Here is a 24,388-nt window from a genome sequence, read left to right as displayed (position 1 = left end):
CCTCTGTCTATTTCCCACTCTCCCTCTGTCTATTTCCCACTCTCCCCCTGTCTATTTCCCACTCTCCCCCTGTCTATTTCCCACTCTCCCCCTGTCTATTTCCCCCTCTCCCTCTGTCTATTTCCCACTCTCCCTCTGTCTATTTCCCACTCTCCCTCTGTCTATTTCCCACTCTCCCTCTGTCTATTTCCCCTCTCCCTCTGTCTATTTCCCCTCTCCCTCTGTCTATTTCCACTCTCCCTCTGTCTATTTCCCACTCTCCCTCTGTCTATTTCCCACTCTCCCCCTGTCTATTTCCCACTCTCCCCCTGTCTATTTCCCACTCTCCCCCTGTCTATTTCCCCCTCTCCCTCTGTCTATTTCCCACTCTCCCCCTGTCTATTTCCCCCTCTCCCTCTGTCTATTTCCCACTCTCCCTCTGTCTATTTCCCACTCTCCCTCTGTCTATTTCCCACTCTCCCTCTGTCTATTTCCCCTCTCCCTCTGTCTATTTCCCCTCTCCCTCTGTCTATTTCCCCTCTCCCTCTGTCTATTTCCCCTCTCCCTCTGTCTATTTCCCCTCTCCCTCTGTCTATTTCCCCTCTCCCTCTGTCTATTTCCCCTCTCCCTCTGTCTATTTCCCCTCTCCCTCTGTCTATTTCCCCTCTCCCTCTGTCTATTTCCCCTCTCCCTCTGTCTATTTCCCATCTCCCTCTGTCTATTTCCCCTCTCCCTCTGTCTATTTCCCCTCTCCCTCTGTCTATTTCCCACTCTCCCTCTGTCTATTTCCCACTCTCTCTCTCTGTCTATTTCCCACTCTCTCTCTGTCTATTTCCCACTCTCCCTCTGTCTATTTCCCACTCTCCCTCTGTCTATTTCCCACTCTCCCTCTGTCTATTTCCCACTCTCCCTCTGTCTATTTCCCACTCTCCCTCTGTCTATTTCCCACTCTCCCTTTGTCTATTTCCACTCTCCCTCTGTCTATTTCCCCTCTCCCTCTGTCTATTTCCCCTCTCCCTCTGTCTATTTCCCCTCTCCCTCTGTCTATTTCCCCTCTCCCTCTGTCTATTTCCCCTCTCCCTCTGTCTATTTCCCCTCTCCCTCTGTCTATTTCCCCTCTCCCTCTGTCTATTTCCCCTCTCCCTCTGTCTATTTCCCACTCTTCCTCTGTCTATTTCCCACTCTTCCTCTGTCTATTTCCCACTCTCCCTCTGTCTATTTCCCACTCTCTCTCTGTCTATTTCCCACTCTCCCCCTGTCTATTTTCCCACTCTCCCCCTGTCTATTTTCCCACTCTCCCCCTGTCTATTTCCCACTCTCCCCCTGTCTATTTCCCCCTCTCCCTCTGTCTATTTCCCACTCTCCCTCTGTCTATTTCCCACTCTCCCTCTCTCTGTCTATTTCCCACTCTCCCTCTGTCTATTTCCCACTCTCCCTCTGTCTATTTCCCACTCTCCCTCTGTCTATTTCCCACTCTCCCTCTGTCTATTTCCCACTCTCCCTCTGTCTATTTCCCACTCTCCCCCTGTCTATTTCCCACTCTCCCCCTGTCTATTTCCCACTCTCCCCCTGTCTATTTCCCACTCTCCCCCTGTCTATTTCCCACTCTCCCCCTGTCTATTTCCCACTCTCCCCCTGTCTATTTCCCACTCTCCCCCTGTCTATTTCCCACTCTCCCCCTGTCTATTTCCCACTCTCCCCCTGTCTATTTCCCACTCTCCCCCTGTCTATTTCCCACTCTCCCCCTGTCTATTTCCCACTCTCCCCCTGTCTATTTCCCACTCTCCCCCTGTCTATTTCCCACTCTCCCCCTGTCTATTTCCCACTCTCCCCCTGTCTATTTCCCACTCTCCCCCTGTCTATTTCCCACTCTCCCCCTGTCTATTTCCCACTCTCCCCCTGTCTATTTCCCACTCTCCCCCTGTCTATTTCCCACTCTCCCCCTGTCTATTTCCCACTCTCCCCCTGTCTATTTCCCACTCTCCCCCTGTCCCCCACTCTCCCCCTGTCTATTTCCCACTCTCCCCCTGTCTATTTCCCACTCTCCCCCTGTCTATTTCCCACTCTCCCCCTGTCTATTTCCCACTCTCCCCCTGTCTATTTCCCACTCTCCCCCTGTCTATTTCCCACTCTCCCCCTGTCTATTTCCCACTCTCCCCCTGTCTATTTCCCACTCTCCCCCTGTCTATTTCCCACTCTCCCCCTGTCTATTTCCCACTCTCCCCCTGTCTATTTTTCCACTCTCCCTCTGTCTATTTCCCACTCTCCCTCTGTCTATTTCCCACTCTCCCTCTGTCTATTTCCCACTCTCCCTCTGTCTATTTCCCACTCTCCCTCTGTCTATTTCCCACTCTCCCTCTGTCTATTTCCCACTCTCCCTCTGTCTATTTCCCACTCTCCCTCTGTCTATTTCCCACTCTCCCTCTGTCTATTTCCCACTCTCCCTCTGTCTATTTCCCACTCTCCCTCTGTCTATTTCCCCTCTCCCTCTGTCTATTTCCCCTCTCCCTCTGTCTATTTCCCCTCTCCCTCTGTCTATTTCCCACTCTCCCTCTGTCTATTTCCCACTCTTCCTCTGTCTATTTCCCACTCTCCCTCTGTCTATTTCCCACTCTCTCTCTGTCTATTTCCCACTCTTCCTCTGTCTATTTCCCACTCTCCCTCTGTCTATTTCCCACTCTCCCTCTGTCTATTTCCCACTCTCCCTCTGTCTATTTCCCACTCTCCCTCTGTCTATTTCCCACTCTCCCTCTGTCTATTTCCCACTCTCCCTCTGTCTATTTCCCACTCTCCCCCTATTTCCCACTCTCCCCCTGTCTATTTCCCACTCTCCCCCTGTCTATTTCCCACTCTCCCCCTGTCTATTTCCCACTCTCCCCCTGTCTATTTCCCACTCTCCCCCCCACTCTCCCCCTGTCTATTTCCCACTCTCCCCCTGTCTATTTCCCACTCTCCCCCTGTCTATTTCCCACTCTCCCCCTGTCTATTTCCCACTCTCCCCCTGTCTATTTCCCACTCTCCCCCTGTCTATTTCCCACTCTCCCCCTGTCTATTTCCCACTCTCCCCCTGTCTATTTCCCACTCTCCCCCTGTCTATTTCCCACTCTCCCCCTGTCTATTTCCCACTCTCCCCCTGTCTATTTCTCTCCCCCTGTCTATTTCCCACTCTCCCCCTGTCTATTTCCCACTCTCCCCCTGTCTATTTCCCACTCTCCCCCTGTCTATTTCCCACTCTCCCCCTGTCTATTTCCCACTCTCCCCCTGTCTATTTCCCACTCTCCCCCTGTCTATTTCCCACTCTCCCCCTGTCTATTTCCCACTCTCCCCCTGTCTATTTCCCACTCTCCCCCTGTCTATTTCCCACTCTCCCCCTGTCTATTTCCCACTCTCCCCCTGTCTATTTCCCACTCTCCCCCTGTCTATTTCCCACTCTCCCCCTGTCTATTTCCCACTCTCCCCCTGTCTATTTCCCACTCTCCCCCTGTCTATTTCCCACTCTCCCTCTGTCTATTTCCCACTCTCCCTCTGTCTATTTCCCACTCTCCCTCTGTCTATTTCCCACTCTCCCTCTGTCTATTTACCACTCTCCCTCTGTCTATTTCCCACTCTCCCTCTGTCTATTTCCCACTCTCCCTCTGTCTATTTCCCACTCTCCCTCTGTCTATTTCCCACTCTCCCCCTGTCTATTTCCCACTCTCCCCCTGTCTATTTCCCACTCTCCCCCTGTCTATTTCCCACTCTCCCCCTGTCTATTTCCCACTCTCCCCCTGTCTATTTCCCACTCTCCCCCTGTCTATTTCCCACTCTCCCCCTGTCTATTTCCCACTCTCCCCCTGTCTATTTCCCACTCTCCCCCTGTCTATTTCCCACTCTCCCCCTGTCTATTTCCCACTCTCCCCCTGTCTATTTCCCACTCTCCCCCTGTCTATTTCCCACTCTCCCCCTGTCTATTTGCTACTCTCCCCCTGTCTATTTCCTACTCTCCCCCTGTCTATTTCACACTCTCCCCCTGTCTATTTCCCCTCTCCCCCTGTCTATTTCCCACTCTCCCCCTGTCTATTTCCCACTCTCCCCCTGTCTATTTCCCACTCTCCCCCTGTCTATTTCCCACTCTCCCTCTGTCTATTTCCCACTCTCCCCCTGTCTATTTCCCACTCTCCCCCTGTCTATTTCCCACTCTCCCCCTGTCTATTTCCCACTCTCCCCCTGTCTATTTCCCACTCTCCCTCTGTCTATTTCCCACTCTCCCTCTGTCTATTTTTCCACTCTCCCTCTGTCTATTTTTCCACTCTCCCTCTGTCTATTTCCCACTCTCCCTCTGTCTATTTCCCACTCTCCCTCTGTCTATTTCCCACTCTCCCTCTGTCTATTTCCCACTCTCCCTCTGTCTATTTCCCACTCTCCCTCTGTCTATTTCCCACTCTCCCTCTGTCTATTTCCCACTCTCCCCCTGTCTATTTCCCACTCTCCCCCTGTCTATTTCCCACTCTCCCCTGTCTATTTCCCACTCTCCCCTGTCTATTTCCCACTCTCCCCCTGTCTATTTCCCACTCTCCCCCTGTCTATTTCCCACTCTCCCCCTGTCTATTTCCCACTCTCCCCCTGTCTATTTCCCACTCTCCCCCTGTCTATTTCCCACTCTCCCCCTGTCTATTTCCCACTCTCCCGCTGTCTATTTCCCACTCTCCCGCTGTCTATTTCCCACTCTCCCCCTGTCTATTTCCCACTCTCCCCCTGTCTATTTCCCACTCTCCCCCTGTCTATTTCCCACTCTCCCCCTGTCTATTTCCCACTCTCCCCCTGTCTATTTCCCACTCTCCCCCTGTCTATTTCCCACTCTCCCCCTGTCTATTTCCCACTCTCCCCCTGTCTATTTCCCCACTCTCCCCCTGTCTATTTCCCACTCTCCCCCTGTCTATTTCCCACTCTCCCCCTGTCTATTTCCCACTCTCCCCCTGTCTATTTCCCACTCTCCCCCTGTCTATTTTTCCACTCTCCCTCTGTCTATTTTTCCACTCTCCCTCAAACTCTTACCCCAGGGGTGTCAAACATATGTCCCCATGGCAAGAAAATATAACATTTCAGTGCAGCCCTCCGGACCCCGGTGAAGACCGAATGCAGCCTGCCGGCTAAATTAGTTTGACATCCGTCTTCCTCCCTCCCTCTTATTCCCTCTTTCACTTGTCTCTCTCTTCCTCCATATCTCCTCAAAAAACGTAGCTGTGAAATTATTTTCAGACACCGTATCAAGCGGAGAGCAATGCACTCCCATTGCAAAAGTTTTTATGGAAAAAGTTGAATGAATCTCTAGAGCGCGACTCCCTCCCTCCGAGTCTGCAGTCCTATCAGTACTCCACCTGGCCTGTTGAGGTGTGCCTCTTCTCTACCACTTCTGAGAGAACATCCCTCTTCCCCCTCTCTCTCTCATTCTCTTCCCTCTCTTCCTTCGCCCCCGCATGCTTAATGGAACTATAATTGACCCCCCTGGGTCCTCTACAAATGTTCCCCCCTCTCTGTCTGCCTTTTGAGAGATAAGAGACTCGTTCTTTCTCTCTCTCTCTCTCTCTCTCTCTCTCTCTCTCTCTCTCTCTCTCTCTCTCTCTCTCTCTCTCTCTCTCTCTCTCTCTCTCTCTCTCATTCAGAGAAACTCTCTGAACTCTTAGTGTGTGCGCGTGCTCGCGTTCGCTCCTCGTGTGTGTGTGCTCGCGCGTTCGCTCCTCGTGTGTGTGTGCGCGCGCGCTCTTTTTCTCCTTGTGTGTGTGAGCATGTAATTGTGTGAGAGCATAGCGGTGGCGCTTTGATTATTCACCAATTCATTCCCCTCTACTCTCGGCAGCGAGAGAGTCTCTGTTGTAATGTCCTCTGCTATATTAAAGGGACGTTGATGATGAAACTGGTCATGGTGCAGTTAATAGCGGCAGACACATTGTCATGACAGCACTGCTCTGTGGGGCTGCAGGGAACAGAAGGCTGGTACATAAAGAAGTGGCACGCGTTCACACACACACTACTGCAGCTGGTAGGAGTCAAGGCTACAATAGAGGCTTCCTTATGTAAGGGTGTTATGTAATCGACAGATCGGTATAAGAATTGTCTCCGTTCAGTTGATCGGGGGGGGGGTGTCGTCATAGAGAGGTGTGCTTCCTTAGTTTCATGACTAGTGTCTTCATGTTGCATTGTTGACATCGACGTGCTGAGTTGCCGTGCACATGCTTATATAACACACACAATACCGAAATGAATAAACATTGTTACAAAACTCATTCTACATTGAGATGTATGGTGCTGTGTGTACAGTTCATTATCGATGCATTAAGCCTAATGTGTGTGTGTGTGTGTGTGTGTTAGAGAATGGTGTTCTCGCTCCAACTATTAAATGGATAATGCTATTGTTGAGTTGTGTGTTTGAGAGGTCACAGCTGTGTTTGTATGCAGGTCAAGATACACTACGTGACCAAAAGTATGTGGACACTTCCTCGTCGAACATCTCATTCCAAAACCAAGGGCATTGATATGGAGTTGGTCTCCCCTTTGCTGTTATAACAGCCTCCACTCTTCTGGGAAAGCTTTCCACTAGATGTTGGAACATTGCTGTCAGCTACGAGAGTATTCGTTAGGTTTGGCAATTAGGCCAGGCTCGCAGTCGCCGTTCCAATTCATCCCAAAGGTGTTCGATGGGGTTGAAGTCAGGGCTCCTTGCAGGCCATTCAAATTCTTCCACACCGATCTCGACAAACCATTTCTGTATGGACCTCGCTTTGTTCACAGGGGCGTTGTCATGCTGAAACAGGAAAGGGTATTCCCCAAACTGTTGCCACAAAGTTGGAAGCACAAAATCGTCTAGAATGTAATTGTATGCTAAGGGGTCTAGCTCAAACCAAGAAAAACAGCCCCAGGCCATTATTCCTCCTCCACCAAACTTTACAGTTGGCACTATGCATTGGGGCAGGTAGCATTCTCTAGGTATCCGCCAAAACCAGATTTTTCCATTGGAGTGTGAAGTGTGATTCATCACTCCAGAGAACATATTTCCACTGTTCCATAGTCCAATAGTGGTGAGCTTTACACCAATCCACCCGACACTTGATATTGCGCATGGTGATCTTAGGCTTGTGTGCGGCTGTTCGGCCATGGAATCCCATTTCATGAAGCTCCCTACGAACAGTTATTGTGCTGACATTGCTTCCAGAGGCAGTTTGGAACTCGGTAGTCAAGGACAGCTTGTGTGACCTACCACTTTGCGGCTAAGCTGTTGTTGCTCCTACACGTTTCCACTTCACAATAACAGCACTTACAGTTGATCTGGCCAGCTCTAACGGGGCAGACATTAGACAAACTGACCTGTTAGAAAGGTGGCATCCTATGACGGTGCCACATTAAAAGGCACTGAGCTCTTCAGTAAGGCCATTCTACTGCCACTGTTTGTCTATGGAGATTGCATGGCGGCGTACTCAAATTTTTTATACCTATCAGCAACAGGTGTGGCTGAAATAGCCGAATCCACTCATTTGAAAGGTGTCCACATGCTTTTGTGTGTACTCTGTGTGAGTGAGCTCAGTATCAATGTAGTATATGTATATTCATCATAGATTTATTAAAACGATTGTGTTTGTGTTTCATCCCAATAGCACAGTCCGTTCTTTGCAGAGCAGCTGACAGCGTTCCAGGTGTGGCTGACCATGGGGGTGGAGAACAGGAACCCCCCCGAACAGCTCCCCATCGTACTGCAGGTACACAAACATACATACGCCAACGGATCTAAAATATCTACCCTCCCCAAAAAACATATTTCAGTTTTCTGAGTCTTTCCCTTTAAATCGCCATAGAAATGGCCCCTTTCAACGTTGATTGACCTGGTTTCGAGGAATAGAAAGTCACGGATCTGGAGATTAAAATAACAATGGTATCAAGTTGAATTTGATTGGTCTGAAGTGTGGAAACGCCTCCTAATCCTACCACCTCCCAATGTCGAAATATGGAAGATCTAAACCAGCAACGGTTCCAACAAACTAACGTTCTTACTTAATCAGTAAGCATATTAAGGTTATGTGATTCGTAATGACATAGGCTAAAGTGAACTAGGTTTCTAAGAGGGCTGTCAAACGATTAAAATAATGAATTTCAATTCATCACATTCAATTCTGTAGTTAATCGCAAATGTTACATTTGGTGCTAAATAAAGATTTTTCCATTTGAAAACAAAAGCTGTGTATTGAGTTGTAGGTGTGTAGGGACAAACGCAAAATACACTGCTCAAAAAAATAAAGGGAACACTTAAACAACACAATGTAACTCCAAGTCAATCACACTTCTGTGAAATCAAACTGTCCACTTAGGAAGCAACACTGATTGACAATACATTTCACATGCTATTGTGCAAATGGAATAGACAACAGGTGGAAATTATAGGCAATTAGCAAGACACCCCCAATAAAGGAGTGGTTCTGCAAGTGATAACCACAGACCACTTCTCAGTTCCTATGCTTCCTGGCTGATGTTTTGGTCCCTTTTGAATGCTGGCGGTGCTTTCACTCTAGTGGTAGCATGAGATGGAGTCTACAACCCACACAAGTGGCTCAGGTAGTGCAGCTCATCCAGGATGGCACATCAATGCGAGCTCTGGCAAGAAGGTTTGCTGTGTCTGTCAGCGTAGTGTCCAGAGCATGGAGGCGCTACCAGGAGACAGGCCAGTACATCAGGAGACGTGGAGGAGGCCGTAGGAGGGCAACAACCCAGCAGCAGGACCGCTACCTCCGCCTTTGTGCAAGGAGGAGCAGGAGGAGCACTGCCAGAGCCCTGCAAAATGACCTCCAGCAGGCCACAAATGTGCATGTGTCTGCTCAAACGGTCAGAAACAGACTCCATGAGGGTGGTATGAGGGCCCGACGTCCACAGGTGGGGGTTGTGCTTAGAGCCCAACACCGTGCAGGACGTTTGGCATTTGCCAGAGAACACCAAGATTGGCAAATTCGCCACTGGCGCCCTGTGCTTTTCACAGATGAAAGCAGGTTCACACTGAGCACATGTGACAGGCGTGACAGTCTGGAGACGCCGTGGAGAACGTTCTGCTACCTGCAACATCCTCCAGCATGACCGGTTTGGCGGTGGGTCAGTCATGGTGTGGGGTGGCATTTCTTTGGGGAGCCGCACAGCCCTCCATGTGCTCGCCAGAGGTATGTGCTGCCATTAGGTACCGAGATGAGATCCTCAGACCCCTTGTGAGACCATATGCTGGTGCGGTTGGCCCTGGGTTCCTCCTAATGCAAGACAATGCTAGACCTCATGTGGCTGGAGTGTGTCAGCAGTTCCTGCAAGAGGAAGGCATTGATGCTATGGACTGGCCCGCCCGTTCCCCAGACCTGAATCCAATTGAGCACATCTGGGACATCATGTCTCGCTCCATCCACCAACGCCACGTTGCACCACAGACTGTCCAGGAGTTGGCGGATGCTTTAGTCCAGGTCTGGGTGGAGATCCCTCAGGAGACCATCCGCCACCTCGTCAGGAGCATGCCCAGGCGTTGTAGGGAGGTCATACAGGCACGTGGAGGCCACACACACTACTGAGCCTCATTTTGACTTGTTTTAAGGACATTACATCAAAGCCTGTAGTGTGGTTTTCCACTTTAATTTTGAGTGTGACTCCAAATCCAGACCTCCATGGGTTGATAATTTGATTTCCATTGATTTTTGTGATTTTGTTGTCAGCACATTCAACTATGTAAAGAAAAAAGTATTTAATAAGAATATTTCATTCATTCAGATCTAGGATGTGTTATTTTAGTGTTCCCTTAATTTTTTTGAGCAGTGTATATATTTATATAATAAATGTAAAAAACGAAGCCTCTTGAGTAAATCTGAGCTGACAAAACATTTCAGCCTGTCCTGTTGTGAGGCACAGCCGGGAACTCGTTCTGTACGATGGTGAGTGGTGGGGTTGATAATCCAGGAGGATTCTCCAGCGTTTAAATCTCAGTTTGGGAACAATATGTCTTCCCCTGTAATTACCCTATTTGTGTTTTTAAATCGTGGCCACTGCAGAAATATACAATTATAATAACATTCCAAATGTTTAAAGTGGCGTGGCGGAGTTGCCCTTAAAATGTCAAGCGGTTGCTGTGCTGTCTGTAAGCCTGGCTCAGTTAAATCATGGCCTGCTCTCTATCTCCACAAATAATGCATTTAACTGCCTTGCCAGCTCCTTGCGCTCCCTCTCTTTCGCTCTCTGTCTCTCTAGTTCTCGCTGCTCTTTCTCTCCTACTGTCACCCTCTCCCTAACGCACTTTATGTCAGGCAATATTTTCTTTAAAGTGGCACTTCACAGCAGCAGTAGCCCCATGTGTTTTTGTGCTGGCCTAGCCCCTGTGCTGTACGGCTCCCGTGCTGTACTCGGCGTGATCGTTTCCCCCTGACTCAGCAGAGCTGAGAGCTGCAGCCTTCCCTCACACGTCCGCGGCGGAAAGAATGGCAAATGAAAAACCAGGAGACGGTCTGGGAGAACCATCGGGGAGGGATAGTGTGGAGGGGTTTTCTTTTTTGATGGGTGGGAGCGGAAGCGCGTGTGATTTGTGGGTGTTAGTGGGTGTGCGCATGTAGAGCATTGTACACACCCACGTAAGCTCTTACACACACACACACACACACACCGTAGAACGGACAATCTTGCGTTGATCTGTAATATATAAAGGGGTGACATTGCGTTCTCAGAGATGCAGCGTGTGATTGTGTATAATCTTATTGATAAGGAGCTTTGGGAAAATAAGTCAAAGAGAGGAGGGGTCAGACAGAGAATGCCTCTTGATGTCGTCATAGTAACGGACTTCCCCCTTCTAGACTTCCCATTGAAACAAAAGGATTGGGAAAGATGACGTTGTCATTGAGTTGTGATGTCCTACGACTGCCAGCTCAGAAGGGTTGGATTTCTAGGAGGGACACTCTCACAAAGCCCATTCAATCATTAATGACAGTATAATGAATCAGTGGGTGGCTGCAGATTGAACATCTGTACGTGCCTGTTGATTCACTCCCTGGTGACTTGTAACACGTGTTACTGATGATCAACCACATGCTTTGACAGGACAGTGAAAGAGCATATTACTCTGTCATTTGAGCTGGTCTTGGTCTGTTAACTTTAGTTGTGTGTGTGTGTGTGTGTGTGTGTGTGTGTGTGTGCACGCGCGCCCACTTAATGATGCTGATTAGTCACTGTCACTTGTCTCAGCAGTTGGGACAAGATTGATGAGTGACTTTGCTATTCTGTGTGTGTGTCATTAGTGGCTGTTTATATAATACCATCATTCAGAAGTATTTTCATCCCTCCAATTCAAACCGCTCTTAAATCGCTGAATATTCCTCCTCTTGTATAACACAGACAGACCACAAATTCCCAGGCTCTTCTTTCCCAGGCATTTCCCTGGAGGGGTAGCCCTGGCACGGTCCAACCCCGGTCCCCTCCTGCGTTCGCTCACGGTCGTTGGGTTGTGGTCACACTGCTCTAATAATACACAAAACCATAATAGAAATAGCAGTGTGTATGGGTTGGTCGGGGGGGTGGGCCGTGAGGAATCAATCCGCCCCCGTGCGCACATGTCCTCTCGCCCACAACACGGTCGCATGGGGACACGCCAACGTCCGGTCCTGGTGGTGCTGGCGTGCCAAAAACACACACAATCTGTTACCATAACACCCCACCCACATGCACACAAATGCAATGTCATATACCGCAGGGAACCAGTGGAGGCTGGTGGGAGGAGCTATAGGAGGATGGGCTCATTGTAATGGCTGGAATGGAATGGAGTCAAACGTGGTTTCTATGTGTTTGATCTGTTTGATACCGTTCCATTGATTCCATTCCAGCCATTACAATGAGCCCGTCCTCCTATAGCTCCTCCCACCAGCCTCCACTGATGGGAACACAGCCATACACATGTGTTCATATTCACCTCATTACTCACTATTATGGTATGTACACCTGAAGCAGCCAAAACACACACACACACACACACACACACACACAGAGGCACACACACACATATACATACACACACAGAGAGAGAGGCACACACACAGAGAGAGAGAGAGACAAACAACCGCCAGTGCTAGCATATTGGCTAGTGGTGTGAGCCACCTGTCCCACCTCTCCCGCTCACCTTTTGCTCACGATGCCACTAAACATGTTGAACGCACCACAGTATTGACCTCTGCCCTCTCCCTGGTCTCTTTCAGGTCCTCTTGAGTCAGGTTCACAGGCTAAGAGCGCTGGACCTGCTCGGCCGCTTCCTGGACCTGGGGCCCTGGGCCGTCAGTCTGGTGAGAAACTATGCAGCATTCTTGTCTGCCAATACACAAACACACAGCCTAAATACAAGGTTAGCTAGCACAGAGAGATGATTATTGTAGATAAACAATCTATATCAACTAGTGTACACTAAAAATAACAAGATAACTCATGTAAAATATACTGTTCAGAACTTTTGTCAAACATCACAGCGTAGTTAAAAATAAAAAAAAAGATTTAAAAAGGTTGGTGTTCAGAGATAGATGGGAGGGGTTGAGGGTAGCTGAAGGGTGGGACTAAAAACAATCAAAAGATAACTCATATAAAATATTCTTTGTCCTTAAAATGTATATAGTACTGTATGTAGAAGCCTAAGTGTTGTCGTCCATTCGTTTTCTCCAATTAGGGAAGAGGTGGTATATTTATTCTAAAATAAATATATGCAGATTTAGGGCCTTAGGGGCCCCTGAGTCTTTTCAGTATTATCTCGACAACATCCGCTGAAAAGGCAGAGCGCGAAATTAAATTTTTTTTTTTTGAAATACACCAAATTAAAGCTTAACTTCTTGTTAATCTACCGATTGTGTCCGATTTCAAAAAAGTTTTACAGCGAAAGCACACCATTTGATTATGTTAGGTCAGAACCTAGTCACAAAAACACATACAGTCATTTTCCAGCTAAAGAGAGGAGTCACAAAAAGCAGAAATTAAGATGAAATTAATCACTAACATTTGATCTTCATCAGATGGCACTCATAGGACTTCATGTTACACAATACATGTATGTTTTGTTCGATAAAGTTCATATTTATATCCAAAAATCTCAGTTTACATTGGCGCGTTATGTTCAGTAATGTTGTGCATCGAAAACATCCGACGAATTTGCAGAGAGCCACATCAATTTACAGAAATACTCATCTTAAACTTTGATAAAAGATTCAAAAGATACAAGAATTACAGATAAACTTCTCCTTAATGCAACCGCTGTGTCAGATTTCAAAAAAGCTTTACGGAAAAAGCAAACCATGCAATAATCTGAGTATGGCGCTCAGACACAAAAAAAGCCATACCCACCATGTTGTGGAGTCAGTAAAAGTCAGAAATAGCGTTATAAATATTCACTTATCTTTGATGATCATCATCAGAATGCACACCCAGGAATCCCAGTTCCACAATAAATGTTTGTTTTGTTCGATAAAGTCCATAATTTATGTCCAAATACCTCCTTTTGTTAGCGCGTTTAATTCACAAATCCAAACACGGGAGGCGCGGGCAAGTCCAGGCGAAAGTTCAGACGAAAAGTTCCAGAAGTTATATTACAGTTCGTAGAAACATGTCAAACGATGTATAGAATCAATCTTTAGGATGTTTTTAACATAAATATTTTGTCCTTAGATTCCTTTGTCTTTAGAAATGCAATGGAACGCAGGTTGCTCTCACAGGCGCACGCGTGATCAGCTCCTGGCCTTCTGCCAGACCTCTGGTTGAAACAGCTCTCATTCTCTCCCCCTTCATAGTAGAAGCCTGAAACAACGTTCTAAAGACTGTTGACATCATGTAGAAGCCTTACGAAGTGCAATATTACCCCATAGACACTGTATATTCGATAGGCAATGAGTTGAAAAACTACAAAACTCAGATTTCCCACTTCCTGGTTGGATTTTTCTCAGGTTTTCTCCTGCCCAATGAGTTCTGTTATACTCAGACATCATTCAAACAGTTTAAGAAACTTCATAGTGTTTTCTATCCAAATCTTCTAATGATATGCATATATTAGCTTCTGGGCCTGAGTCGCAGACAGTTTACTCTGGGCACGCTTTTTATCCGAACATGAAAATGCTGCCCCCCATCCCAAACAGGATTTATACACTCGTTTCTAGAAACAGTGCTTAAAGCCAGTTCTGATTTCTTTGGGTGTGAACTTTTAAAGTGAATGATATCTTGTGTGTGTGTTTTCAGGCCCTCTCAGTAGGGATCTTCCCCTACGTGTTGAAGCTGCTGCAGAGCTCTGCGCGGGAGCTCCGACCCCTGCTGGTCTTCATCTGGGCTAAGATCCTGGCTGTGGACAGCGTGAGTGGTAACACATACATACATACACACTAGCACATATCTACACATGCATCCCACAAACACTCACTGTACACCATTACAATAACCAACCCACACCAAAGTCCTACCATTATAGCAAGCTACATTTGAATTGTTATTTTGAACCAATTTAACTTTCCCTACAGAATAGTTGATATGTGTCTATATAGGGACTGTGAAGTTGTATCTATTACATGGAGCAACTCTGTGTAGCTGTACAGAGACATGATTGCCATAAAGTCAATAACAGTCCCAGATAAAAGCAGAGAATATGTCTATCTGAACCCATTCAGCCAGTCAATCAGTTTAACATCAGTTGACGTTAATGTGGAGTAATCACCATCCGGAGATTCACGATCAGGAGATTGATTTGTGTGTGAGAGGCTGCAGCCGAGACACACAGGCTTGAAATCATTGGCCACTTTAATAAATGGAACACTCGTCCCTTCAATAATGTCTGCATATCTTGCGTTGCTCGTCTCATATGTATATACTGCATTCTATCCTACTCTACTGTATCTTAGTCTATGCTGCTCTGATATTGCTCATCCAAATATGTATATATTCTTAATTCCATTCCTTTACTTAGAGTTGTGTGCATTGGGTTTATGATGTGAAATTGTTTGATATTACTTGTTGGATATTGCTGCCCTGTCTGAACTAGAAGCACAAGCATTTCTCTACACCCGCAATAACATCTGATAAACACCTGTATGTGACCAATAAGATTTGATTTGTGCTACTTATTTTAGTGAATCCTCAACCAACTTAAGTATTTAGCTAGCGATCGGATATCAACATTGGGTTCATAGAGGCCGTGCCATAAGTATGTGATAGGCATGTTTAAAGTACACACTCGCTGACTAGGTTATCCGTAACACAATGAACATTGCCCTTTGGGCACATTTTAGCTGTTGAACAAAATGGCCACCCTAAAACTCACTTACACAAAGCACATTTTTTACTTACGTGGTAGAACTAACCGTATAACCCTAAGTTAGTAGGACAGTCGTAGTATTCTAGTGATTCTTCAGCATCCAGACACCCGAGTTGTCGTCACAGTGTTAGTCTATGGTTAAGAATAATCAAAGGACTTTGAGATGAAAGAACAGGAAGAGAAGTCTATTTTTTTTTTCTCTGTATGTTTAGTAGTGTGACTCAGGTTTTGAGTTATTCAATATTGTCTAGGCTATGTCTTTAACCTTGGTTCTAAATATTATATTGAGTAGTTGCACATTTGTAGTGCTGCAACATATGACTCGACTAACTTACTGGATGGTTTCTCTCTCTCGCTCTCTAGTCGTGTCAGGCAGACCTGGTGAAGGACAACGGGCACAAGTACTTCCTGTCTGTCCTGGCCGACCCCTACATGCCTGTGAGTATCACCCAATCAGAGCATGAGAGAACCGAAAGCGCCACCAGGCACCCATGGGTGTGACCCAGATGTTACCCGTAACCATAGATCTAGAATCAGATTGCCCTTACCTCCGATCATAAACCTTTTCCATTATAGCTGAGAATATATCTGACCCTGTATCAGTGGTTAGTGGCGACTTCGACCTACTCAAACATGTTGTGTGCTATGATCCACAGCTCCTAGTAATGAGGTGTTGGGGAACTGAGTTGATACATGGAAGTTGACTGTGTTTCTTGTGTTTCCTGTTTCAGGCTGAGCACCGCACCATGGCTGTCTTTATCCTGGCTGTGATTGTCAACAGCTACACCACAGGCCAGGTGTGTGTGTGTGTGTGTGGTAAATTATTTGATGAAGAAATCACTTTAAAGATGACGCTATTATAAAGCAAGCCCCATATTGATTAAAAACCCTTAAACAGACACACTCATTAATTCTCCCCAACTCTCAGTGGAGTCAATAAGTCATATTTTAAACATTTCCTCCCATTCTGCTCTCTCTCTTCCGACAACACTTTATCATGGCAACTGTCACTGTATACCGTATACTCCTCATTTATTCCCAGAAACTGCTCCAGACCTATTCACGTGGTTTTTGGTGTTTATTGAGTCTCACAGATCCACATAGACTTACAAACCCCCCTCTCCGCTCTCTGTCGGTCGGTCGCTCTCTCTCTGTCTCCCCCTTCCCTCCTCTCTGTCTCCCCCTTCTCTCCTCTCTGTCTCCCCCTTCCCTCCTCTCTGTCTCCCCCTTCCCTCCTCTCTGTCTCCCCCTTCCCTCCTCTCTGTCTCCCCCTTCCCTCCTCTCTGTCTCCCCCTTCCCTCCTCTCTGTCTCCCCCTTCCCTCCTCTCTGTCTCCCCCTTCCCTCCTCTCTGTCTCCCCCTTCCCTCCCCTCTGTCTCCCCCTTCCCTCCCCTCTGTCTCTCTTCCTCTCTCTCTCTCTCTTTTCCTCTCTCGTCCTCTCTCTCTGTCTCTCTCTTTCTCTCTTTCTCTCTCTCTCTCTCTCTCTCTCTCCCCCCCCTCCTCTCTCTGTTTACTTAATGTTCTCCGTCTCCCATTGGCTCTGTGTTAATAATAGATGAGCTCCAACATTAGAGACGAGCGGCTCGTGGATTTGTTGTAACGTGGTCTGAGCTTCAGGGTTTGGAGTGATGGTACTCCTAATGGTAGGGCTCAGCTACGGTGTGATCATGTTAAAACCTTCTCCCTGAACTGCTCTCCTGGTCTGATGGAGGATAGTCTGCCACAATGCAGAGAGACTGCCAGAATAGGTACAGGCTTTCAAATAAACCAATACAACCCCACATAAAAGGTGACAAACTCTTAACTGTCAAGCTTTGGACATCGACCCTTCATGTTCACAGTGGGAGGTAGAGGTTAGTTCCCTGTTAGTTTTCCCATAGACTTCCCGATGTGAAGCTCAGCTTAAAGCCAAGTCATAAAGTGTGTGTACATCCTACAGGGTTTCATCAAAGGAAATGTGGACAATGTGTGTATGTGTGTGAATTACTGACATGGCCTCCCAACTCCTTTCTCCTCATCCTCCTCAACCCTCCCGCTACCCCCCCCAGGAGGCCTGTCTGCAGGGGAACCTGATAGCCATCTGCCTGGAGCAGCTCTCTGACCCTCACCCCCTGCTCCGTCAGTGGGTGGCCGTCTGCCTGGGACGCATCTGGCAGAACTTTGACTCGGCCCGCTGGTGTGGTGTCAGGGACAGTGCCCACGAGAAGCTCTACAGCCTGCTGTCCGACCCCATACCTGAGGTGAGAGGGAAGGAACACACACCTTTGGGACATACACTCAGTGGCTGTGTGTGTGTAACACCTAGCAGATTGAGGGTTCAGTGGCTCCTTTAGGATTTTGAGGACCTGAGGGACAGTGAATAGTCAGTTTGCGCTGTATTCCACTCACCTCACATGGGTTGAAATGCAGGGCACACATACACACTGGGACAGAGGACATCTGTTGCCAGCAGCCTAGCAGGGCAACCTCTCTCTCTAGAGGCCAGGCAGCTGCTGTGGCTGAGTGGTGAGACCAGGGTCTGCATCCACTCTGGCGTACACACACACACAACTTGTGTGAGTGTACCCATGCACACGCTTACAATGCCTGAAGAGAATTGGGTATTTGAGTGCATCACCAGGAACTTCGGAGGAACCCAGGCACCAACGCAAACCACAATTTAAAAATTGATATTTATTACTCGACTAGTTTGATCAGCTCCCTCCTCTTCAGGGACCAGATTCACAAAACCTTCTTAAGAAGAGATTTCTTCTTGACTGGCATTTTTTCCCCCTTAACTCTAGACTTAAGAAGAAAGTTAAGTGAAGTTGCTATTCCTCAAAGGCTCTTGGAAATGTTCTCGCACTATGTATTATGTTTCTCCTTAAGCAAAAAGTTAAGAAGAAATGTGATTCTTGGAAATAAAGTTATTGGAAATGTTCTTAGTTCCAAGATATCTGAACCCTTGTCTTAAACTCAGGGCAGTGAGAGAAAAAGCTCATGAAAGCAATTGAACATCTTCATTCCCTCAAACTTCCTCTGAATGTTTCAGTCTTGTTTATTTAAACCCAAGAACATGTTTTAGAAAAGTTCTCAGTTCGAAATATGCTAACATGATTGCCATTGCTCGCTAAAGCGCTTGCCTAGCAACACAACATCTTTTTTGTAAGATTTGTAAGAAGATATTTGAGAAGCTAGTAAGAAAATCATAACATCTTAAGATGTTGAGGAACTGCACTTATGAACCTCTTATTTTTTCTTAAGTTGCTTAAGTTTTTGCATAAGAAGTGTTTTGTGATTCTAGGCCCAGTTCCTCTCTTTAAAATGAAGGTGTGTGTCAAGTACACCATATAATGCAGAGAGTGAGTGAGTGAGATGGGCAGAGTGAGATGGGCAGGGAACAGAGAGAGTGAGGGGCCAGGGTGAGTGAGAGCAGAGCGAAGAGAGAGGTGAGTGAGTGAGAGCAGAGAGAGAGAGGTGAGTGAGCAGAGTGAGAGCGAGAGAGAGCGCACAGAGTGACTAAGCAGAGAGGATTTTTAATTAATTTTCAGGCCTGTTGAGAGGATTCCTCAAGAGGAGAGGCATATTTACTGTCTCACACACACACACACACACACACTGGGCCAGGTTTGAGTTAGTGCAGTGCCTGTCATATGCACAACTGAGGGAGATACATAAAGAATAAACAATGTATTATGTGTACATGCACTGTCTTTGTGGCTTCTTGGGGCAATTATTGATAACAATTTAGAAGTAGGAGTTACTGTTATTTAGCTTACGCAGCTAATTAGTGTGATTGGTGGGGTATTGTGTGACTAATGGTAAATTATTATTTTCAGCCACCATTGATCTTCTCAGTAAATATGGCTGCATTAGAAATGAAAGGGATTAAGGAGTGAGCATTAGTATTGATTCCCCTTTTTAAAAAGCAGCACCAACGCTATCTAACCAATGACTGACCAATGACTTGGACTGGATCCAACCAGGAAGTGACTAGGGCGTGAATTCTCTTGGTGCCAAAACTATCTCCGGTCCCCTCAGGTGCGCTGTGCGGCGGTGTTTGCCCTGGGGACGTTTGTGGGGAACTCAGCTGAGCGAACGGACCACTCGACAACCATCGACCACAACGTGGCCATGATGCTGGCACAGCTCATCAACGACGGCAGCCCTGTGGTCCGCAAGGTGGGGTCGTACACACACACACACACACGTTTTTTTCCCCCTCACCTCACTATCTCCAATATTCTTGCTAAGGTCGTTGACTGATTTTTACTGTGGGGTGATGGACTGTGGTACGTCTTCTGCTGTGGTTGACTAGGTTCTGACCGTGTGTGTGTTGGCTTCTGGTTGACTCTGTGGCGGCGGTGTGTTCTCCAGGAGCTGGTGGTGGCTCTGAGTCACCTGGTGGTTCAGTACGAGAGTAACTTCTGCACCGTGGCCCTGCAGTTCATGGAGGAGGAGAAGAACTACGCTGTACCCTCAACTGCCAACACCTTAGGTACACACACACACGCCACATACACACACTTCAAACCCCTGTCATGACCATTACAGTCGGAAGTCATTGACGTGTGTTGTTGTGAAGCACGCTGGTCCACTTAAGTCTCGTCCCGAAGACTAACTGCTATACATGTGAAATGGGGTTTAGGGATCTGAAATATGCAGCATGTTTTGATAGAGCACATCAATATTTAAAATGACCTTTATTACCTATTCTCATATTGATTGTCATGTCGCTACTGTATTCCATTTAGTGCCAAATGAATGGGTTAATTGACCTTCCCCAGTGTGTGTCTGTGTACAGAGCCCAGTAACCTGACTCCAGTGTGTGTCTGTGTACAGAGCCCGGTAACCTGACTCCAGTGTGTGTCTGTGTACAGAGCCCGGTAACCTGACTCCAGTGTGTGTCTGTGTACAGAGCCCGGTAACCTGACTCCAGTGTGTGTCTGTGTACAGAGCCCGGTAACCTGACTCCTGTGTACAGAGCCCGGTAACCTGACTCCAGTGTGTCTGTGTACAGAGCCCGGTAACCTGACTCCTGTGTGTGTCTGTGTACAGAGCCCGGTAACCTGACTCCTGTGTGTGTCTGTGTACAGAGCCCGGTAACCTGACTCCTGTGTGTGTCTGTGTACAGAGCCCGGTAACCTGACTCCAGTGTGTGTCTGTGTACAGAGCCCGGTAACCTGACTCCTGTGTGTGTCTGTGTACAGAGCCCGGTAACCTGACTCCTGTGTGTGTCTGTGTACAGAGCCCGGTAACCTGACTTCAGTGTGTGTCTGTGTACAGAGCCCGGTAACCTGACTCCTGTGTGTGTTTGTGTACAGAGCCCGGTAACCTGACTCCTGTGTGTATCTGTGTACAGAGCCCGGTAACCTGACTCCAGTGTGTGTCTGTGTACAGAGCCCGATAACCTGACTCCAGTGTGTGTCTGTGTACAGAGCCCGGTAACCTGACTCCTGTGTGTGTCTGTGTACAGAGTAACCTGACTCCAGTGTGTGTCTGTGTACAGAGCCCGGTAACCTGACTCCTGTGTGTGTCTGTGTACAGAGCCCGGTAACCTGACTCCTGTGTGTGTCTGTGTACAGAGCCCGGTAACCTGACTCCTGTGTGTGTCTGTGTACAGAGCCCGGTAACCTGACTCCAGTGTGTGTCTGTGTACAGAGCCCGGTAACCTGACTCCTGTGCGCGACAGCCCCGCCATCCCTCGGCTGCGTTCAGTCAACTCCTACACCAACATCCGAGCTGCCACCACCGCACGCAACCTCAACAAGAGCCTGCAGAACCTCAACCTCAACGAGGAGGGTAGGAGAGAGAGGCGGAGAGGATGACATTGAGGCGGGCGGGCGAGAGAGAACTGTGGTTATGTACTGTAAAGGAGGGAGAAGGAGACAGTGAAGGAGAGAAAGCAAGCAACTTAAGGGTGGAGACTTCTCTCTTCTTTCCTCTCTGTGGCTGCCTCTCTTCTTTCCCAAAGAATGACTTGAGGGGATTTGAAGCATCGTCATCATAGACACATCATAGCCTATGTCCATCATACACCCACAACATTATTGGAGGATTACACTCTTGACCCTCTCGCAGCCCCTGCTGTACTGACTGACTCAGATGTCAGCTCATTCTCGCTGAAGCCCCTGTCAACACAGCCACGTAGCAATATAGCCATGCTGAGTAATTCTAGCCGCTAGTACGTTAGCGTACCGCTTCCAGCCTGTCTGAGTCCACATCGTCCACTCATTCTAACTGGCGGCAGGGCTTGTCACCAACAACCATGACAATCCGTTTGCCTGCCTTGCCTACTCCCAATCCCCATCTCAATATGCACTCCGTCCCAGGGATATATGGCGGCCATTTTGTGTGAGTCAGGCGATGGGAATGGGGAGTTGTGTAGAGCTATAGAGTGTGATGACTCGGGCGGACAGTTAGAATAGGCTGGGGAGATTGAATAGAAGGTCCGGTCAATAGCTTGTAGTTTCTAGTTTTCTAGCTGGGGGGGTCATTTCTTGAGCTAGTAAAAAGTTGACACTTCACTTTACCTGCAGACACACACACACACATACACACACAAAATCAAACAATCGGAGCAGAACAAGTACTTTATTTTCACTCTCCATACTGTTCCATATGCATCACTTCAGGGTATAGTTATTCTAGTATACTATGGTATATTTCAGGGTGTAGTTATTCTGGTATAATGTGGTATATTTCAGGATAGTTATTCTGGTATCATGTGGTATATTTCAGGGTGTAGTTATTCTGGTATAATATGGTATATTTCACAGTGTAGTTATTCTGGTATGATATGGTATATTTCAGGTTATAGTTATTCTGGTATCAGATAGTATAGTTATTCTGGTATTTTTCAGGGTATAGTTATTCTGGTATAATATGGTATATTTCACAGTGTAGTTATTCTGGTATGATATGGTATATTTCAGGTTATAGTTATTCTGGTATCAGATAGTATAGTTATTCTGGTATTTTTCAGGGTATAGTTATTCTGGTATAATATGAAATATTTCAGCGTGTAGTTATTCTGGTATAATATAGTATATTGCATGGTTTAGTTATTCTGGTATCAGATAGTATATTTCAGCGTATAGTTATTCTGGTATCATATTTCAGGGTATATTTGGTATATTTATTCTGGTGTCAGATACTATATTTCACCGTATTGTTATTTTGGTATAATATGGTATATTTATTCTGGTGTCAGATACTATATTTCACCGTATTGTTATTTTGGTATAATATGGTATATTTATTCTGGTACAATATGGTATATTTCAGGGTATATTTATTCTGGTATCAGATATATTTCAGCATATAGTTATTCTGGTATCATGTGGTATATTTCAGGGTATAGTTATTCTGGTATCATGTGGTATATTTTAGGTTGTAGTTATTCTGGTATCATGTGGTATATTTCAGGGTATAGTTATTCTGGTATCATGTGGTATATTTCAGGGTATAGTTATTCTGGTATCATGTGGTATATTTTAGGGTGTAGTTATTCTGGTATCATGTGGTATATTTCAGGGTATAGTTATTCTGGTATCATGTGGTATATTTCAGGGTATAGTTATTCTGGTATCATGTGGTATATTTCAGGGTGTAGTTATTCTGGTATCATGTGGTATATTTCAGGGTATAGTTATTCTGGTTTCATGTGGTATATTCCAGGGTATAGTTATTCTGGTATCATGTGGTTTAGTTATTCTGGTATCATGTGGTATATTTCAGGGTATAGTTATTCTGGTACAATATGGTATATTTCAGGATATAGTTATTCTGGTATCATATAGTACACTGCTCAAAAAAATTAAGGGAACACTAAAATAACACATGCTAGATGTGAATGAATGAAATATTCTTATTAAATACTTTTTTCTTTACATAGTTGAATGTGCTGACAACAAAATCACACAAAACTTGGAAAATCAAATGTATCAACCCATGGAGGTCTGGATTTGGAGTCACACTCAAAAGGCTGATCCAACTTTGATGTAATGTCCTTAAAACAAGTCAAAATGAGGCTCAGTAGTGTGTGTGGCCTCCATGTGCCTGTATGACCTCCCTACAACGCCTGGGCATGCTCCTGACGAGGTGGCGGATGGTCTCCTGATGAATCTCCTCCCAGACCTGGACTAAAGCATCCGCCAACTCCTGGACAGTCTGTTGGTGGATGGAGCGAGACATGATGTCCCAGATGTGCTCAATTGGATTCAGGTCTGGGGAACGGGCGGGCCAGTCCATAGCATCAATGCCTTCCTCTTGCAGGAACTGCTGACACACTCCAGGCACATGAGGTCTAGCATTGTCTTGCATTAGGAGGAACCCAGGGCCAACCGCACCAGCATATGGTCTCACAAGGGGTCTGAGAATCTCATCTCGGTACCTAATGGCAGTCAGGCTACCTTTGGCGAGCACATGGAGGGCTGTGCGGCCCCCCAAAGAAATGCCACCCCACACCATGACTGACCCACCGCCAAACTGGTCATGCTGGAGGATGTCGCAGGCAGCAGAACGTTCTCCACGGCGTCTCCAGACTCTGTCACATGTGCTCAGTGTGAACCTGCTTTCATCTGTGAAGAGCACAGGGCACCAGTGGAGAATTTGCCAATCTTTGTGTTCTCTGGCAAATGCCAAACGTCCTGCACGGTGTTGGACTGTAAGCACAACCCCCACCTGTGGACGTCGGGCCCTCATACCACCCTCATGGAGTCTGTTTCTGACCGTTTGAGCAGACACATGCACATTTATGGCCTGCTGGAGGTACTTTTGCGGGGCTCTGGCAGTGCTCCTCCTGCTCCTCCTTGCATAAAGGCAGAGGTAGCGGTCCTGCTGCTGGGTTGTTGCCCTCCTATGGCCTCCTCCACGTCTCCTGATGTACTGGCCTGTCTCCTGGTAGCGCCTCCATGCTCTGGACACTACGCTGACAGACACAGCAAACCTTCTTGCCACAGTTCGCATTGATGTGTCATCCTGGATGAGCTGCACTACCTGAGCCACTTGTGTGGGTTGTAGACTCCGTCTCATGCTACCACTAGAGTGAAAGCACCGCCAGCATTCAAAAGTGACCAAAACATCAGCCAGGAAGCATAGGAACTGAGAAGTGGTCTGTGGTCACCAC

The 24,388-nt window shown here is 47.0% G+C and overlaps 1 protein-coding gene across 7 annotated transcripts in view; it reads left to right on the top strand.

Moving 5' to 3' along the window:
• The window catches only part of LOC139424649 (regulatory-associated protein of mTOR), a 208,718-nt gene that overhangs the window by 141,254 nt on the left and 43,076 nt on the right, over positions 1 to 24,388 (top strand). For 6 of the 7 annotated variants that reach the window (XM_071176689.1, XM_071176687.1, XM_071176686.1 and 3 more), the window contains exons 12-20: positions 7,608 to 7,709; positions 12,204 to 12,287; positions 14,215 to 14,325; positions 15,644 to 15,718; positions 16,012 to 16,077; positions 17,328 to 17,519; positions 19,300 to 19,440; positions 19,636 to 19,756; positions 20,920 to 21,060. In XM_071176689.1, the coding sequence (XP_071032790.1) occupies positions 7,608 to 7,709; positions 12,204 to 12,287; positions 14,215 to 14,325; positions 15,644 to 15,718; positions 16,012 to 16,077; positions 17,328 to 17,519; positions 19,300 to 19,440; positions 19,636 to 19,756; positions 20,920 to 21,060 (1,033 nt within the window). The remainder of the gene's footprint in view (positions 1 to 7,607; positions 7,710 to 12,203; positions 12,288 to 14,214; positions 14,326 to 15,643; positions 15,719 to 16,011; positions 16,078 to 17,327; positions 17,520 to 19,299; positions 19,441 to 19,635; positions 19,757 to 20,919; positions 21,061 to 24,388) is intronic. The other variant, XM_071176690.1, reaches the window with a different exon arrangement.

Source organism: Oncorhynchus clarkii, chromosome 13 (genome assembly GCF_045791955.1).
Source record: "Oncorhynchus clarkii lewisi isolate Uvic-CL-2024 chromosome 13, UVic_Ocla_1.0, whole genome shotgun sequence".
Classification (NCBI taxonomy): Eukaryota; Metazoa; Chordata; class Actinopteri; order Salmoniformes; family Salmonidae; genus Oncorhynchus; species Oncorhynchus clarkii.
This window is presented reverse-complemented; position numbering and strand designations above follow the sequence as displayed.